We start from the raw sequence: 15,867 nt of genomic DNA, 5'->3' as shown, positions 1-15,867 counted from the left end.
ATTTATTTTTGGGACAGAGAGAGACAGAGCATGAACGGGGGAGGGGCAGAGAGAGGGAGACACAGAATCGGAAACAGGCTCCAGGCTCTGAGCCATCAGCCCAGAGCCTGACGCAGGGCTCGAACTCACGGACCGCGAGATCGTGACCTGGCTGAAGTCGGACCTTTAACCGACCGCGCCACCCAGGCGCCCCCCTAAAACGTTTTCATACCTCTCTACTTTAGGATACATGTATTAGCTTCCAAATATTTCTAGCAAAAAATCTGAGCTTTGAGAGGCATGAAGGATGATCCCACTCATTTATCTAGAACAAGAACTGGCAAACTACGGTGGATGTAGTTTGGGTCATAGGCTAAGAATGGTTTTTACATTTTTAAGAGATGTGAAAATTCAGAAGAAGAAGAAGGATTATATCATGATATGAAAATTATATGAAATTCAAGCTTTAGTGTCCATAAAAATTAGTGGCCACTCTCATTCATTTATACAATGTTTGTGGTTGCTTTTGTGCTACACAGACAGAACTGGGCAGCTGGCTGCAAGAGACCATATGGACTAGAAAGCTGAAGATGTTTACTATTGGTGTTTTGCAGGAAAAAAAAAACTTTGCCAACCTCTTTGCTAGATGGTCAGGCTTTTATAAACCACATCGTTTAATAAGTATCAATGTGGCCTGACAGTACTTTTTCTGTTAACTGGGGGGAAAAAAGGCAGGAAGGACTATCACAGAGTAACTAGTTCAGCATGATATGCTACTATGTAATCTTTCTGAGTTCATTTTGGCTGAGCCAAACATTTCCAGAGTGCACTGGAGGCAATTTCTGAGTGTTTTTTTAATACCAGGGCATGCATATTTGGGAAAAGGTACTTATCCTCTCTCGGTCTGTAAGTGATGTTACGGGTCTGTTTCTTTGATCCTTGCTGTATGATTTGACAAGAACTAAATCGGTTTTAAACTTGAATATATTAACATACATTTTCTTCTGATATCCTAAAGAATATGTAGGATTGGCAATGGGCATTCTGTTTGCAACCCTGATTTCTCATTCTCCTTTGGGATATTCTGTGTCCCCAAGAAAACTCCTGATTAAACTTCCCACTCAGCCTTACTATAAAACTTTATAATTATGATTTGCAAAACTTCATGCTCAAAGTAAATGGTGGGATTCCTTCCAGGCAAAAAAGGTCTTCAATGCTCAACAAGCCTGAAGTCTTTTAAGGGAGAGCACAGTTCTTTTCCACCCCTCTGCTGCTCACCCCATATGCCCCAGGCAGGGGTGCTCAGAGGTTGCCTCCTGACTATCCCAGATGCAGCCCAATTCCTCAGCTGCATTTATGTTGATTAAAAAAAAAAAAAAAAAAAAAGAATGAGAGACCTCTTTCTTTCACTTTCCGTAGTTCTGTATAGTTGCTAATAATATATCAGAAATTAACCATTATTTATTGTTCATTTGCTGTAAAAGATAAAATTTGCCTTAGGCAAGATGGTTTTGGCTTCATTTCTTTTTGTCTGGAGAGTAGAGTCAAATGTTTGAATTACTTAGACATTTTACATTATCTACAGAGACTCTAGCAATATTTTCAGTATAGACACAATATCTTACTGAAGGTAACAAGTGATTATTCTTAACCACAGATCAACAGAGTCTTGACTTGGTAACTCTCCTTTCTCCCATAAGAGCTATGCTATTCTGATTAGTCACAAAACAATAGCATTAAAGATCCAAGAGTCAAGGTAAAAATCAACATATAAATAGGTTGCATGCTGATTCTAATATGGTTGCAAACTCTGGCCCAATGTATGTAAAAATGTATTGTTGGAAGACAACCTAGAACAGAGATGCTGAAACCTGGCAATAAGACTCCGCTTCGCCCTGTTGCATCCGGGCAGTTTCCCAATGAGCACACACTGGGTCTCAGAATCCTCAACACAGTGCTCAGATAAGTCACTTAGAGGAAAACCTAGGCGCTAACCCCAGTCTACGATGGTTTTCCCAAAAGTGGGTTGTTTGTATCCCCAGAAAGGTACAGGACAATCCACTGGGATAAGGGAAGATGACGTGTTTTAAAATATACACATTGTTACTAGAATAGCCTGTATACCCAAAATTATTCTATTGATAGAGGTGTATGGTTGAGGCGTGGAGAGAACAAACTCTCTCTGTAGGAGTCTCTGTAATTCACTTGAAATGGTTTAGCTTCATTTCAGAAGCCGGGCAGAACTTCTAAAGGTATGGAAAAAAACTTAGAAGGTGGTCGAAACTAAAGAAGGGGCCCCGTACCAGCTCATGTGAACCTCTCATGTTCTGCTGCCTCACGGCCTCTTCTACGCCATCCACCCATTGCCCTGCTTCTACCCCAAACAAACAGCCACTGTTTCTCACACCTCCTAAAATGACACATCAACACACTCACTGTTTCTGAAGTAAATGTTGGTGCTGTTGCTGCTGTTGTTGCCTGTATGTCTCGATTGTGTGCTGAGGAAGGTACTGCATGAGTTCCAGCGACTCTTTGATCTTCAACAGCATTTCATAGGTCTCACGGCCCCTCACCTACATGAAGGACACAGGAAGGAGAAGGAAGCATGAAGAACTCTAGAACAATTAGTACAGTCAATCGTCTTTGTGCATTCTGCATTGACGAATCTGCCTGCTCGCTAATGTTCACTGGTGATATGAACATCGGTACTGGGGGTGCCCTGTGGTCATTCGTGGACGTGCGCAGAGCAGCACATTTTGGTTGCTCAGGAGAACAAGGGTGTGCTCCGCCATCTTGTTTCACAGTTCCTGCTGCAAACAAGTATCCTTTCCATGGTCTCTTTACTGCCACATTTTGCACCTTTTTGTGGTTTTTGTTGGTGAACCTGTTCTCTAAAGTGGTCCCCAAGTGTAGTGCTGAAGTGCTATCTAATACTTCAGGTGCCAGAAGGCTGTAGTGGGCCTTAAGGAGAAAATGTGTTAGATCAGCTTCATGTAGGCACAAGTTATAGTGCTGTTGGTCATGAGCTCAGTGTTAAAATGAATCAATAGTATATATTAAATAAGGTGTCTTTACTGATGGGCTGCTGAAAATGTCGTGCCCAGAGGCTCACGGGAACTTAATCCTATATTTCCCCACGAGCAATGATTCAGTATTTAAGATAGCATTTGCAGGGATTTTAGAAGACAAAACTACCCAAAATAATGGCAATGAGCTGTAATTAAATATCCCTGGAAGGGCATTCAGCTGAGGCAAAATAGGCTTCTTCTCTCTTTAAAAGAGTCTCTGAAAAGGGTATAAAAGTATGAGCAGGACCAGGACTGGAGCAAGGCAAGCAGGGCCCGTGAGCACTTGCAGGGCCCCAAGAGTGAGTGCTTATTTAAATTCTGCACCCTAGGCATTTTGCCTCACCCCAGTCCCCTCCCTGAGGATGAGAGGCAGGGTTTGTCAGAAGTCAGAAATGGAAAGGTTTCCCCTCCCTTAACTCTTACTTGCCCCAGCTCTGTGATCACCTCTGCGAAGCTCCCCACTGACCTCAGTCTTTTCGTGAGTCTTCTGTCCTTTCTAGGTGCTGCTACTACATCATGCCTGATGCTCCAGAGGCAATTATTCCATTATATCCTAACTGTCTCCTCGCTAGAAGGCAAGCTCTTTGAAGGTAAGAGTTGTATTCTCCTGATCTGCAAATGCTAAAGGCCTAGCATATTTGCCACCCCAACAGACACCAGCTAAATTCATGTGAAATTAAAAGCTTCCCCCCCCCTTTTCTTTAATTCACACAATCCACTGTGGCTAATTCTTCACTGCACATTCAAGATGTAACTGATTACACGGGACCTCCTTCCTTAGCACAAACTGAAATTTCGTTAAAAACAGCTTCTCAAGTGGTTCCTATCTCAGCAACTGAAAACATATTAGGTCTTTTGGAATACGTGGGATACCAGGAAAATGTTTAACTTAAAGTTCACAAGTCAGTTTCCATATGTAGCCTGAGAAAAAAGACACCGAGAATCTTGGCTAACTCACTGCCTGATTGTTTTACTAGCAAGCAGTCTATTGCCCTGAAGGTCAGGGCCCAAAGAAGGTAGGGAAGCAGGTATGGCACACCCAAACCTGTTGGTTTGCTTTAGCTTTCATACAGGGGGGCAGCTCCCAGTCAGATCTCCTGGCCTTCCTTGCCTGGCTCTCAGGTCAGTCAAGATGGCGTCAAGGGTTATACTCGTTACCAAGACTTGACTGCCACTCTAGATGGCCAAAACCTATGTCATAAGAATCCAACAAACTTCAACCATAGTCTAAGACAGGGAGCCTCAGCGACCGTAAGAAGACTCATGTTCCTTGTAGGAATGAACAGTGCTGTTACACAGCCAACTGGGCTGAGTCTCCTGGACATTCACACGTAACTGAGGACTCTGTCTTGCTTGGCCTTCTTTATGGCACTTCCTAAAAGAAGTTACAGTCGAGTCTGGAATTGTTGTACTGTCAGATCTGTGAACTCTGTCTGGCAAAATTTCAGTCTTGGTGACGATATGGCATGACCATGCTGTCTAGGGGAATCTTATGATTCTTAAACAAAGAATCTTACGATTCTTAAACAAATTAATAATAAATATTTGGGTAAGAAAAATTATATTAGAACAGTAACTTTGGCTGGATGGGTAGCGGGAGAGGAGCCTGCACTACTGACGTATTTCAACATTGGGGAAGAAAGGGATCATTTCCTGATTTTTCAAACAATAGTTTCTCCCTGTTTTATCTCCCTCATCACCACCACCCCTTTCTCATTGTCACAGATAATAAGATGACACAGAGGAAGGGCTCATTCAGAGAAGGTAAAATGAAGTAATCGTGAATACTCAAAGGAGACTCACTGGTAAATATAACAGCTCATCATCTGGGGATCTCCGTTTTTTGATGGATGTCATCTGGATGCCGTGTGTGTTCTGACGAAAAGCTAGTGGAGGGAAAATGCAAGTTTCATCCTGGGAACATTTCTGAAGCACTAACACATTCATTAAACAGACAGTAGCCTCCGCAAGACCTGTGAGATTTGAGTTGCCAGTCCTAAACCTCCATTTACTTGGTGATAATCGTGTTTGCATTAAGGGCACACCTAACAATCATGAGGTGGGGGAGGGGAGTGAGCAGAAGGAAGACTTAGGGGAGCTGGCTTAAGTCATGTGCAGGAATCCCTGTGTCTTGCTGGCCTGCGTCTGCGAACAGCTGTTAAGGAAAGGAAGATAAATTGGTTTGGTGTTTCATGTTTCAGATCATTTGTCTTCCAAGGAGGGAAATGTGTGTTGTGGAAGTTGTCTTGGCCATGCATTCAGCTTGTGTGTTCAGCCCGCTCGTGGTAGTGCATACATCACGGAACTTCAGACATGCAGTCTCATTTCCGGGGCTGTTTTCCCTTTGGGAAAGTGAGTGAACGCAGCTCATAAATCCCTAAGGTTTCCAAAATTAGCAACTACACCATATATCCAGGATATAGAGCTGATCCTTTTACCGAAGCTAAGATAATCTATTCTTACTAAAAGTTATTAATTTTTAGGTAACTGAGGTGCTCAGGGAAGCATATAGAAGCTATACCACCAGACAGACTCAAGAACAAAATTAGGGTGGGGATATAACTTTCTTCATATGTGTATGTATACAAAGTAAAGGCATGTATATGTGTGTGTGTGTATGTATATATATACATATATATACATATATATATGTATACATATATCTGTGTGTGTGTGTGTGTGTGTATATATATACATATATATATATACTTTTTTGAGGAATAATTAGGGAGAGGAGTCTAACAAGAAGGGCAAATAATACTATAAAAAGTATATATGTAAGATATATGTCAAACATACATATATACTTTTTTGAGAAATAATCAGGGAGAGAAGGAGCCTAACAAAAGGGCAAATAATGCCATATATATGGCATTATAATACCATTATAATAAAAGTATAATACATACTTTTTTGAGAAATAATCAGGGAAAGAAGGACCCTAACAGGAAGGAAAATCATACTGAACAGTTACAAGTTGATGATGAGTAGCTGTTATAACACAATACGATTTATATATCTTCGGAATACTAATCCAAATAAGATTAAAATTTTTTTTTTAATTTTTTTTTTCAACGTTTATTTATTTTTGGGACAGAGAGAGACAGAGCATGAACGGGGGAGGGGCAGAGAGAGAGGGAGACACAGAATCGGAAACAGGCTCCAGGCTCTGAGCCATCAGCCCAGAGCCCGACGCGGGGCTCGAACCCATGGACCGCGAGATCGTGACCTGGCTGAAGTCGGACGCTTAACCAACTGCGCCACCCAGGCGCCCCAAGATTAAAATGTTTTTTTCATGATGTAAGTCATAGGGTGGTGCATTTTAAAATACTTGTTGTAGTGATAACAGGCTGACATGAGGCACCTCCTAGAATCAACTTCGTAATCAGACGGGCATGCGGATCAGTGGTTTTCATACTTTGTTCCCTGGAGGTCTGGGCCCCTCTGGGGCTGTACCACATGGGCAAGGGATGGTTGTGAGCAGAGCATGGAGCCACAGACGATCCCCTACTCCCGTCCCCTTCAAATAGAGTCACTCTGCTTTCATCTATATGCATTTTAGGTTTTTTGAAATATTTCATTAAAGCAAAAAAAAAAAAGCTTTTAATGCTTAACAAAAGAAGTTTGAAAACAGCAGACCTAAATCGTTAGCCTTACTGTAAATGAGGTAACTGAGGCCCCAAGGCCCCAAGAACTGTCAAAATTCAATGCAACCCAGATCTTCAGAGTCCCCAGACTGTGCTTTGTGAAATATATTCTTAAATCCCACTATTCCCAGGAGTTCATTAGGTAGGTAGATGCTATTTTCAGCCCTGATGCTCAATCACAGAGAAGTCAACTGACATCAGTAGCTGACACCCAGAGTTTCTGATTCAAGAAGGCTGGGAACTAAGAATTTGCATTTCTATCCAGTTTCAAGATAATGCTGATGCTACTGGTCTGAGAGTCACAGTTTTAGGACCGCTGGACTAAGAAATCCTCACAATGAGGATTTGCTTTTGTAAAGCTGTGGTGCACAGCTGGCGTCCATTTCAGCACCTCCATTAATGGGACAGCAGTTTGCACTGGCTGTGGGGCTTCAAGTCATACTTGCCCCTAAAGCCTTGCGGTCTTATTATGCACCTTCCCAAATGTCGCTCCTAGTCCCCACATCTGGAGAAAATTTAGCCCTACCCCATTTGGCTACTACAGCTACTTACGGCGCTTCGTACCGTCACCGTTCTTTGCGCTGTCCGAGACTTGCTGCTTCCTGATGCTGTCTTCATCCGCCTTCCTGTCTCTCCCTGGGCAAGCACAGATCCTGGCCTCAAAGCAGCGTCGGCCCAGGACTTGCCCACTAGGAATCAGAGAAGAGGGAGAGAAAGGGCGAAATTGAAAAGACCCTTAAAAGCCCTGGAATTCTCTCATTTCCATTTCTGATGCTGGCCATCACCCATCCACCATGACCACCAGTTCACTCATCGCTGCTCCGAGAATGGACCCAGAAGCGCTTGGCAGAACACAAAAATGCTTGCATGCCACAAACATTAGTAAATATGATTCCATTTGTTCCGCAAAGAACCCCCAAGCCATTAACTGAACAGCTGGATTTAACTACAGATTTTGAAGGACAGTTGAGTTGAGCTTGTGGATGTCTCTGGATAAAACCCCCTTAGGCAGCCCAGACTTACTCAAAGAAGTTATTAACTGCCTTGGGAGCCACATGAAAACAAACACTGTCTAATCAGAAACTACTGTAGTCAAATGTCAAGAATTCAGGTATAAAGTGACTTGCATGCCTTCCTGGTTCTTTTCTCCCCTCTACTTTAACGCACCCTGCTCTGTCTCCACCTTCTTAGATCTTTTATGTCAGTGTTTGCAGCCAGGATTTAAAGCACAAAGGACAAAATCAAGGTTAGCTCTTTGCTATACATGGGAAGTTAATGAGAGAGCAAACACAATTTCACTTTGCCCTCTGCCCACGGTGTTTTACAGAATGACAATTCCGCATATGCCACTTACTCTCTGGTTTCCAGAGTAACAATGATTAAAATTGGACGGCGGTTCATCCCTCCAACACAACTGCTGTTACACATGAAATTGTACAGGACTGTCGTGAATTCAGTGCCAACCTGAACACAGGAGGAAAAAGAATCTGGGTTAACACTGGTTTGAACTGATGTTCTTTCTTCCTTCACAGTTCTTCTATGTAACCAACTCACTTCTCATGAGGTGATATGCTTTCCTCTAGGGAGACAAACTCTAAAACCCATTGTAGATTCCTCTTTGCCTTGCCTCTTGGGAAACTTAAAGCTACTGTTTGCAACATTGGACACTACATTAGGTGAAATGGGCTTTAAAGATATTAATTTTTGATCCTATTCATTTGTAAGCTAATCCCTATCACCCAATTCAAATGGGGGGGGAGATGAAAAATTACCCATAACAACAACAACACCCCAGAGATATTTCCCCTATGTGAATAAAACAGTGCAATACAGATTTAAATGTAGACTTCCATAAATAACACGGTGGAGCTGAAAAGGCCCTCAGGATTAAAAATCACCTAGTCCTAAGTGGTCATTTATGGGTGAGTCAACTGAAGTTTAGAGAGGGAAAGTCACAGGCTAAAGGTCCACACAGCAAGCCAGCAAACCAAAAGACTCTGGTTTCACTGCTCCAGTGTTCTTCCCACAGAACCGGTCTGGGAACAGGGGCACAGAGCAATGTTACCAAGTTAACTTAGTGCAAATTAAAGAGTTCTTAAGGAGATAGACAGTCTATAATAAAGCGGAAGAGGGGAAATACAAAAACTTTTGTATTTGATGACAAAGACTAAGGCAGAAATAGATGCTCAAAACACACTAATGTTCTCCTAAGTCAGCCCAGTACTTATCTTTTTACCTGGGGTGGTTCATAAGGTACCAACACACTCTGTCTTCCTGTGATGGGGTCTTCTACATACTGGGCATGGCTGTTCCCTTCTACTCGAATCAAGTGACTGGGAGGAGCAATCTGTCCTGCAGAACAGAGAAAGACAAAATAGTTAGTTCTTTGCCTTCAAAATTTAAAAAAAAATGAAGCTGCATGGACAAAATATTGATGGCTAAAGAAATAGTTTGTTTAATACAGAAAATACACATCCTTGGAAAAAGGAACAGATCTCATTGCCAGATATCTAATAAATGAAGGTGTACCTTTGTAGCAATAGAAATGGCTGGAATGCTCATCTATATTTAAGGAATAGTCCTTTGTTTATGGTGCTTAAGGTAAATAATTCAAGCTTTCATAGTACTCCATGACTATGTCTCTGCCCTGATCCATAGAGGGGATTCTGTTAACTTCCATGGGAAATGGAAGGAAAGGATTAATTTAAAAAAGACAATTCAGCTTGAGAGAAGATGCTTCCCTCAAACTGACTAGCAAAAACATTCAATAAGGATAAGCATTTCACTGCCTATTCTTTTCTCTGCTACAAAGTATCCATATTTACACCTGATTTTTTTTTTTTTAAGATCTACACCCAATGTTGGACTTGAACTCATGATCCTGAGATCAGCAGTTGCATACTATACTGATTGAGCCAGCCAGGCACCTGGTTTTACACTTGCTTTGGTCATAAAGATAAATTCATTGGCTTTGTGGTGCTGAAAGAGCTCCAGGTAGGAGAATAAGAAAAAGGAAGCACGCTTTTAAAAGAGTATAGGCCAGGGGTGCTTAGGTGGCTCAGTCAGTTAAGCAGCCGTGTTTTGATTTTGGCTCAAGTCATAATCTTACAGTTTGTCAGATCATGCCCTGCATCAGGCTCTTTGCTGACAGTGTGGAGCCTGCTTGGGATTCTCTCTCTCCCTCTCTCTCTGCTCCTCCCCCATTCATGTTCGTTCTCTCCACACCCCCCAATCCCTCTTAAAAGAAGTAAATAAAACTTTTAAAAAAATAAAATAAAAATGAGCATAGGCCAGATTTCACAAAATTGGGATACCTGACAGAGCTCCAAAGGAAAGAAGCTGATCTGAGAATTGGGAGCCATAAGGACGTTGTTAACATTTAGATACATATTACCATTCTATACAATTTTATACTCAATAAAAGTCAAACATTAAGTGTGAAAATGCTCTCTGAAGAATCACCTATTTGGCAAAAACTAAAAATAGCTATCATGTCAAACAATGAGAAAGCGAAAGAAAACAAAATATAGTTGTATCATCTTGATGGATCAAGGACAGTTATAGAAACCTATAATGGAGTCTACATATAAGGAATACTCTTTAAGGCATACTGTTAAGTGAAAAACAAGATAGGTATTGAGGGGAGCCTGGGTGGCTCAGTCGGTTAAGCCTCTGACTCTTGATTATGGCTCAGGTCATGATCTTATGGTTTGTGAGATCTAACCCTGCTTGGGATTCTCTCTCTCTCTCTCTCTCTCTCTGCCTCTCCCCCACTGGCATACATGCACATGCTCTCTCTCTCTCTCAAAATAAATACTCTTTTTTTTTAAAAGAAAGGTATTGAAAATGAGGCCATGTAGACAAGGACTAGAAGTTAATTTGTAAAAAGTAGTTGTGTTAAGGTGGGAGGGTTTTAACTTTCTCTTTTGAAATTTCTACCCACTCTTTTTCTTCCTCCATTAATTTTTCTTCACTATCTATTCCTACATCCATACTAGCTACCTACCAATATTTCTATTTTTAATGTATTTTCTATCTAAAGTATCCTAACTTGCAAGCCTCTGCACCCAGATCACTCTTTGGTGAATATTTATGTGTTCTCTTGTCCTTCCTTTCCACTTTCCTCTGCTTCTTACCTAGCCTCCTTTCATAGAACCTTAGAATATTCAATGTAAGAGAACCCATGGAAATAGTGACCTCCTTTGTAAAGCCCTTGTTGGATATGAGGCTCAGAACTTGGGGCCTGACATTTCTATGGACACAAAGCTTAAAGGAGACCCCAAGATACCTGTTCCCTGATCCATAGTCCTTTACTTTGCTGTCCCCCCTCCCAGCTTATGTCCTAGATCTTCTATTTACTCCTTTTATCCATTATTCATCTTCATTCCTTTTTCATCTCTCCCACTTTCCTCTTCTGTTTTTTCATGTTTCTCACCTTTGATGCTTCCTCCACTTACCCTTCCTGCTCAGAATTGATATAATCTTAATAATCACTCTAGGAAAGGCACTAAAGCTGAGGGTTGCCATTGCCTGGGCTGGACAAATCGGAAGTCAGGTTGTCCCTTCAACATCCTCTCATTCAAAAAAAGGATAAAAGAGAAAAAGGAGGGAAGCAGTAGGGACTGGAGAGGCAAGTCCAGGTCATCTAGTAATCACCAATATGAAATTACACTGTCCAATCATTATGGAAGCCACAAGTTTATCATTTTTCTCAAATAGCCCATTAGACATAAAAGTAGACTGACCTGCCATCGGATTGCACAGATTGGAACCCAGTCGATGGGTTCCAAAGAAAAATCTCCACAGGATCTCTATATTCAAAGGGCTTAGCTAAACAGCCACCAATCCTAATTCTTACCCTCGTTGAATTCACGGCTCAGTTCATGGTTGGGGCACCGTTTCACCACCTCGGTGACATGTTCAGCCTTCTTGTAGACAGGCATGGCACGGATGACAGCGCCCTGTGGTGGTGGGGTCATCACCTTGATCTGGATGGGACATGTCTTTGCAATTTGGCAGTAGAGTTTCTTCAGTTCAGTGGAATACTGCTTAGAGATGGGCCGATGGTGGCAGGAAGGAAAGAACCAACAGGAGATACCATTACTTTCCAAATCAGAATAAGGACAACATGTTCACTTTGTACAGATGTATGTTCACAGTTGGCTACTACATACACGACAGCGAGCAATCTTATTAGAAGAAGTCATATTCATCTATCAAATTAATCATTTTTCCTACTTTAAATACAATCCCATGGCAAAAGAAAAGTGTGCATTTATCAAAACATATTTATGCCATTATTTCCTGTTATCTTTAGGATAAAGAAATTGAGTCTCAGAGGGGTTTAAATAATTAATACCACAAACACCTTTATGGAGTTCCAGAAACTAAATGGAAAAAACAGTGTTTTCATGTACTGAGTAATATTTCAGAGATTGTAATTTACCCTGACCTTACAAGACTCTAGAGAGACTCAGAGGAAATAGGATTTATGGAAAAATTAAGATGGAATGGAATATCTGGCAGAAAGTAAAGAGATCTTACCCAAGGCCAACCAACTAGAAAATTACAAAGCAAAAGTTCTCCCAAACTACTGTACTTATGTTCTCCTGTCATTGCCTGAGACCATGAGAAAGCTGACAGGGGCCATTTGGTTCTATACTCTCATGAAAAAGGACAGGCCTGTTGTAATGCCACAAATCATGGTGGCAAAAGCTATCAAGATACAGAACTCTTCACTCATAAGTGACTGTAATGTTTCCTGCCCATAATTCCTTCTGCAGGGAAAGGAAATTCAGTAGTTGGTTGGTTGGCTGGTTGGTTGTAGAACTGGCAAAATAGGGAAGAAAGCATGAGACTTAGAACCAAATAGAAGAAAAAAAGCCCTATCCTGTGCTTCTTCCTCTCCCCGTCTCTGAACCAATGGAGAAAGTCTCCATTCCAATCCCTACATTCTATTAAATCTTAGCGTCCCGATCCTCTGTGTCAATTCCCCATCATGGTATTTCCTTCTCATTCTGCTGCTAAAGTGAAACCACCCAGGCACCAGAATTGCCAGCCAAGAGTGGGGCACCTAGTAACACCCAAACAAAGGTAAACACACACACACACACACACACACACACACACACACACACACACACAGTTTGCAAAGACATTCTTCCAGGGGAAAGACACTGGGGACCAGGAGCCAGAATGGCAAAAAGATTTATTACTGATATGTTTCAACCCAACTCTGACAAAAGGCAAATGTCCTACTAAAACGTACATTTAAAATAACCATTTTATCTCTTTCCTTTTGAAATATTTTATTTAAAGAATCCTTCTTTTCATCCCAAGCCTTTTAGTATATGAAATTTTCAGTTAAAAATTTCCTAATGCTAGAAATGTGTTGCATAATCAGCTCTCCATGCCCACAGGTCAAGGATTAAACACAGCAAAAGGGTTTTATATAGCCTGAAGAAATAGGGAGCATGCCAAAAATTGACCACAAAAATAAAATTCTACTTGGGAGACACTGAATGGAATCTAGAAGAATATTTTTGTGCTAGTGTTTTTTAACCAAGGACTTTACAAAACAAAGGCACTGCCTTGGGATGTGTTAAGAACTCACTTTTACTGAGAACTCTCAGAAAAGAAGCATAGCTGTTTGTGTGTTTTAGTTAGGAAATATAATATCTAGCCATGGGTTTCATAAGGTTCACCTTAGGAAAAATGACTGAAAAATAAGTTTGTCACCTGAAGGCATATAAGATACCTACCCAAGTATGTAAAGACTGCAAAAAAAGAAGGATAAGTGTTCAGAATAGGACAGTTAAAAAACATATACCATTTCAATAACTGATATACTAAAATATGAAAGTACTAAAAACAAATGTAGGCATCATCAGGTATTAATCCTCGCTCGTTCTCAGGGATGGGGGAAGGGAATCTAATTTCTGAGTCTGAATAACAATAAACAATCATAGCTTTACCATTTCCTGAGTTCTGTTGTCAGAAATGCAATCCTCACACAACCCTATGAGGAAGGTATTACAGGTATACAATCTCTTATCTGAAACCCTTGGGGTCAGATGTTTTAGAGTCCAGAACCGTTTTGATTTTAGAAAGGGAGTAGAGTTCCTATAGCATATATTATAAACACTTCCAGCAGCATTTAGGTCAGCGCCCCATAATCAAACCTTAGCATTACTTCGGAATTCATGAACATTCACACCAACTGGGAAATAAGCATAAGGCCTCAGAGTTCAGGCTAGATTTCACCACCAAATGAATCTGCCACAAACTCCACGAAACTAAAACCGAACCAAACCAACTTTGGGTTTTGGGAGCTCTTGGGATTTCAGAATCACAGATAACAGATAATGAAACAGCATTATTACCCCCATTTTATAGATAAGAAAATTGAGGCATGGAGAGGACTAGCCTGAGGTCACCAAGGAGAGCTGGTTAGCAACCAGTGTAGAAGACTCCTAGTCCCGGCCTTTTAACAACGGTTCCTTGTCTCTATTTCTCTTGGCTCAGCAGTGCTAATTCGTGTACTTTTACATTTTTCTATTTCCCAACAGCATGACTATTTTCTGAACCAACTTAAAAGGTATACAATCTTCTCTAACATTAAAATGGGCTCAACAGCGGTTGACTCACCATCAACCATTCCTCTTTATTTCTCAGTGCAATAATGTTTGCTCACTGAACTGCAGAGAGAGGGAGCAAGCAATAGAGCTGGAAAAGTCCTGGATGAGGAGGAGGTCGTCCTTGGAGGCTATACTACCAGCTAGCTGGTAGCTGTGTGTTAGCACTCTTGTTACAGCTCAGGGGAATTCACGTAGGAGGCCCTGATCTTTCACATGGTTTATTAAGGCCCTTTTGTGTTCTGACCCCATCTCTCTCTCCGCCCCTCCCCGTACCCTCCTAATACATTCACCTCCCACGTGTTCTACTCATACAGACATCTTAATGCCTCAAACACATTACACTCATCACCCACAATTCAATCATGCCACTCAGTCTAGAACAACTCATGTTCTTCCTCTGTTCTCCACACCAAGCGAGGACAATTTAGTCCTAGCCCTCTGCTAGGACTGCATCGAGTACCATAGACCACATTTTCCAGTTTTAATGATGCAGGTTTCATATTGACTAAATCCAAATCTAAATCTAAATATCAGACCAGGGCCAAGATCCCTTTGATTACTGCTTCTGGTTAAACTACTAGGCCTGCTGTTCAGTAACTAGAGGGGCTGAAGCTGAAGAGGCCTGGCGCGCTTGGTTCTTTACAAAGCCAAGCTTCTGCTACTCTGTTTCTTTTACTGGCAAATCCAACCTGTGATGATGTTTAATATTTTTCCAGCACTACATTCGGGCTCCCTGGCCTATAGTGTATTCATAATTCTTTACACTTGCCCATTTCCCTCATCCTCTACCAAATAGCTCACTGTCACCAATTTCCCAGGCTTCTGCATGACCACAAAAAATGGGAATCTGATCTATGCCAATATTCTAGAATACACTGGTAATTTAATTTGGCACAGGGTGGAAACTGAAACACATCTGGTTTCTCTTAATGTCTCTCTCTTTCTCCCTGGGACTTCTAAAATCTACCTCTAAACCACTCCCAACACTGACTTGACATTCTTGAATTCTAAGGTCTAATTTCTTCTTTGGGGTCTGTATTCTTTGTTGTAATCAGCTTTGAGGTATAACTTACTACAAAATATACCAATTTTAAGTATACAAGTTGATGACTTTTGACAAATGCACACAGTTGTGTAACCATCACTGCCAACACCCTATTCATCAAGATTATCTTTTGCCCTTTTGCAGTTAATTCTCTCCCTGATCTCTTCCTAAGCAACCATGTACCCGCTTTCTCTCACTGCACTTTGCCAGAATTTTACAGAAATGGAATGATACAGTATATAATCTTAGATGCCTGGCTTCTTTTCACTTAGCATAATGCTCATCCACGTGTTTGCCTGCATCAGCATTTCACATTTAATGAAATTCCATTATTTGTCAATTCATCATTTATTTCCAGTTTGTATTTACTATGAATACAACTCTGACGAACATTCATACACAAATCTTAGTGAGGACACATGTTCTCATTTTTCTGGATAGGGACCTGGAAGTATGATTGATCAGTACGTGTATGCTTAACTTTATAAGAA

The 15,867-nt window shown here is 41.2% G+C and overlaps 1 protein-coding gene across 5 annotated transcripts in view; it reads right to left on the bottom strand.

Moving 5' to 3' along the window:
• Positions 1-15,867, bottom strand: part of TP63 (tumor protein p63) — a 226,532-nt gene that overhangs the window by 18,751 nt on the left and 191,914 nt on the right. For 3 of the 5 annotated variants that reach the window (XM_047099487.1, XM_047099489.1, XM_047099490.1), the window contains exons 5-10: positions 11,553-11,739; positions 8,931-9,046; positions 8,049-8,158; positions 7,247-7,383; positions 4,851-4,933; positions 2,416-2,552 (exon numbers count right to left, since the gene is read on the bottom strand). In XM_047099487.1, coding sequence (XP_046955443.1) covers positions 2,416-2,552; positions 4,851-4,933; positions 7,247-7,383; positions 8,049-8,158; positions 8,931-9,046; positions 11,553-11,739 — 770 coding nt within the window. The remainder of the gene's footprint in view (positions 1-2,415; positions 2,553-4,850; positions 4,934-7,246; positions 7,384-8,048; positions 8,159-8,930; positions 9,047-11,552; positions 11,740-15,867) is intronic. The other 2 variants (XM_047099488.1, XM_047099491.1) reach the window with 1 other exon arrangement.

Source organism: Lynx rufus, unplaced genomic scaffold (assembly GCF_022079265.1).
Source record: "Lynx rufus isolate CCGP_SWC_20201006 ecotype Redwood Valley unplaced genomic scaffold, mLynRuf1.p SCAF_5, whole genome shotgun sequence".
NCBI classification, from domain to species: domain Eukaryota; kingdom Metazoa; phylum Chordata; class Mammalia; order Carnivora; family Felidae; genus Lynx; species Lynx rufus.
This window is presented reverse-complemented; position numbering and strand designations above follow the sequence as displayed.